At 40.9% G+C, this 3,963-nt stretch overlaps 1 protein-coding gene across 1 annotated transcript; it reads left to right on the top strand.

Annotated features, from left to right (window-relative positions):
• Positions 1–1,288: 1,288 nt before the first annotated feature.
• atat1 (alpha tubulin acetyltransferase 1) lies at positions 1,289–2,302 on the top strand (the record flags this gene model as incomplete). Its single annotated transcript, XM_035681212.1, is given in 1 exon segment — positions 1,289–2,302. A coding segment is annotated over 1 exon segment (122 nt), but the record flags the coding sequence as incomplete, so codon positions are not given.
• Positions 2,303–3,963: the final 1,661 nt, after the last annotated feature.

Below are 3,963 nucleotides of genomic sequence, written 5' to 3'. Positions count from 1 at the left end.
CGTGCCGTCAAAGTTGCTGCCATTTCTGAATTCTTCATTTTCGGGTGAATTTTTCGCGGTGTATTTTAAAGTATTGTGTATTTAAGTAATTTCCCCACGGGATTATTAAAGTATTTCTGATTTCTGATCTGATTTGAACGGAAACTCCTTCCTAGGCGGAATTCATCGGAGCTGGCTCCGCTGGCGGTGCCGGTCAAAAGTTTGGCCAGTCTAATCAAAATGTGATTCGGCCTTTCCGGCATTTAAGGGCAATTCTGTTTTACTAAACTACCTTCCAACAGAATTTTATTAGATTGACTTCAAATCAATCACTGCAATCTAGACACATTTGGTGATCAAAAGTTGGCTTATTTGTGGACTTGTACGTGTTCAACCACGTGCATGTCGAATTCCACCGATTGGCCATAAAACACTTAGTACTCATATCTTCAGTACCCTGAACACGTCCTCACAACTTCAGTGTACATGGTCCAATCTCAATGAAACCCAAGTTGCGTGGAGTACGAGGGCCCGCCCAACGCTGCTTGCAGCTTTAATTATGTTTTTTATTTCATGAAAATTGTAAGTCTTAGCATCACTGCCTTTATCAGTAAAGTAACCGTTTGGTCAAGCATATTTGTAAACAGTAAAAGTCATATATAACAGACTGTCATGAAATGTATTTACAACAATGAAAGATGAGAAGGTTTTTATTTTGTAGCAAATAATCAAATTTGATGCATTAGCTAGCGTCACTACTTTTACCATAAAATGACAAACAACAGATTGGTATAGCATGTTTCAAGACAAATATTTAACCCTTATTAGACTTTTTTATCGTATCAAGTTACATAATTATATACAGTAAGAACCTATAATATGTAAATCTAAATTTAAGAAAATTATAATTTTACCTTTGAAAATTCCACCAAACTCATATCTGGAGTGACTGTTATCTTTTCAACTTCCTGTAAGGAGGTGAACTGATTTTTCAATAAAATGTCCTCTATCAAACATTTAAATAGTTAGTAGGAATGTACAGATGATGGACTGTGTGTAGGATTCTTTGGTTTGTTCAAGATTGTCACAGCCTACGCACCTCTTCATAAGACACAATGGTACGTCTAAGAACTTTGTCATTACCTGTTGGGATGTATTTAGGCAACAAAATAATCTTGACTCGAGGACTCATCCATTGTTATCACTCATGGAGCAGAATGTTGCACAATGAAAACCACCCAGTCATATGCAGTACAGCCAGGCAGCTCTGCTCTCCTTGCTCATGTGTTAGTACCTTGTGCCTCCTTAGGTCTGAGACCAGTGGGGGATCAGTCATACGCACTGGGATACACAGGCACACACAGGTTGGCCAGTATTCACACGCCACAAAGCAGGTATTTATACCACTGCACTAGACACCTGGATATTTAACTGTTCATTTTCAAGGAGCTTAGCAAGCATGAACAAAGAAAGTGAGGAAGTTTAGGGGCTCTCCCTGTGTGCAGACATTTGTGGCTAAAATGCCCTGTAAAGGAGACGACTTCATTGGTCGTTTGGTGTTGTTGGTAACAATAAACATAACAATCTAATGGAAGTTCCTGTGGGAAGGGGCTTTGATCTGAAAAGAAAAAATATGTGCATGTTCAGTACAAGTTTGAAAGAATCAGCCACATGAATGTTTCTGACTGACGCCTGTGCACATTCCCTCTGTGTCCAGCCTGCGCGTTCCAGCCACATGACATATGTTCACATTTCTCACACAAGCTACCAAAAGGTAAAGCACAGAAGGGGTTTGCTCGTCCGCAACATTTTCTGTGACGTAGATCCATAGAAGCTGAAGGAGTATTCTTCACGCACAACAGTAAACACAGAGAAGTCAAATAAGACATGGACCTGTAACTGTGGTCCTCAGGTTCTGTGGAATGAATCACACCTGTCTTGACAATACCACTGCCAGCAACTCTCTGTCTGCCCATGACTTGTTCACTTTGACTCTGGTTTTCCTACTGGGTTCTGTCAGGTGACGTCACCCATAGGTTTCTGAAGAGCTGTTGTGAAGCTCAGTGTGGTCGTCGCGATCTTGGCAGCTCCCAGCTAATCCAAAAATGAGCAAAGAGGTGGAGTGTGAGTAGAGCTGAGGCGGGCTGAATGAAGCCTGGTTAATAAAAAAGCACCCACCTGTCATAGAAAGTGGCCACGCCCTTAATTAAACATAAATTTAAGTCTAATATAATTTAAACAGGTGAGTTATATAAAAATACACCCCCTGTACAGTTGTCATGAATGGGAAATTACCTACAGAGACCAAAAGTGTTTTCTGTACCATACTATAAACATGTTTTTTTCTCCTGTAAAGGCATTTTAATATGGGGCCTTATTGAGATTGACTCACTGCTGGAGCCAGCTTCAAGTGGCCATTAGAGGAACTGCAGCTCTGATTTTTTGCTTTCGTTCAGGCCTGGTGATTTCTTAGCAAATCCATTTCAGGTTAGCACTAGAGGAGCCAGAGGTTAACCAGATTTTTTCACAGATTATCAGTCTAGTGTACTACTGTCAGCATATAGTGAAAGTTTCAGCCAATATAACAAAAAGTTATTTTTATAATAGTTACCTACTGCAGCTTTAATCTTAGAGGTGGCAGATCAGAATAAAAACAAAATAATTTCCATGTGGTCATATGGTCCTTTTAGAAGGCGGTAACCACTTGTGGTGTTATGTGTGACTTTTGGGATTTTGCGTTTCAGTCATATATGTCTGCACATAGGGTTATTATGCAGTAAATATTTATCTCAGTTTTTTCTCCAACATGTTTGCCCTCTGCCTTCATCCCTCCTCTTCCTTCCATTGACCATGTACTGTAATGCCCCTTCACCAAGGTCCTGGCCTCTCTCGCTTCCACCTCTGTCCACATCCAAGAAAAGTGTTGTCTGCAGCCAGAGCTCCCTAGACGGCACAGAGACACACCCGGATACAGATGCTGAAGCCTGTGGTGCTGTAGAGGATATCATGGGGATGGACGGTCTACAGCATCCAGCAGGAGACCTGCAGGGACATCTGTCAGAAAAGGAGAGCGACAGAAGCAGTCAAGGCTGGTCGTGGACTGTAGGAGAGAACTGCTACACCGCCCAGTGGGTCAAGCAGAAGCAGGAATACAGGAGCACCCGGCCCTGGTGATCAGGAGCTAAATCTGAGATGATTGCCATCATTTAAATTGTTCTAGGACCAATCAATGCTTTAGGACAAATAAGTGCTGAAATAGAAATTCATAGGTTTTATATAGCATTGATGCTGCCAAACTTCTGGAAAAAAATCACTCCTAGGCTTTGTGGTTTAAACGGGGGTGTTGTAATGTCTCTCTTGGTTGGTCTCCAAGATGAGTCATTTAACTGTACACCAGTTCATCTTAAGTAGTTGACCAAACTGGTGCTAGAAGCCAAATATGGTTTCAGTCCAAGAGCAGTCGGACACCAGCCAACATCCAAACCCATTAGAAAGCGTCCGTCTAAAGCTGCATTAAAGCAGAGGAGGAAATTAATAACTGGGAGCATTAGCTTCAGCACTCAGTTGTGGTGGTTGCTGCTTATGTTTAAAGGTTTCAATATGCTTCAAACAGAATGCTTGTCAGATTGTCTAACAGCATCTGAAATCAGAGGGCTGCGTCCAATCATTTTTGTCAGATGAAGCCAGTCAGAGGTATAAGTTAGAGCTACAGAGTTCAGAATTCTTCATTGTAGCGTTTGGGGACAAATTCTGTGCAATAGCTGCTGAATTCAAAAAAATCTATATTAAAGGTTATTTTTTACATCATACCTAATTTCTTTTCTCTTGAAAACAAACTACAAAGAATATGTATCACCCTTCTGTATGGGATACTATGGGGAAATTATTCTACATGTTCTATGTAGCAGGGTTCCCATGTGTCCTGGAAAACCTGGAAATTTAGAGACTAGTTTTCCAAACATGAAAATACCTGGCAATTGATAA

This window comes from Morone saxatilis, unplaced genomic scaffold, assembly GCF_004916995.1.
Source record: "Morone saxatilis isolate NCDOM2014 unplaced genomic scaffold, NCSU_SB_2.0 Contig9, whole genome shotgun sequence".
Taxonomy (NCBI): Eukaryota; Metazoa; Chordata; class Actinopteri; family Moronidae; genus Morone; species Morone saxatilis.
The sequence above is the reverse complement of the archived record's forward strand: the minus strand, read 5'-3'. Positions and strand labels throughout refer to the sequence as shown.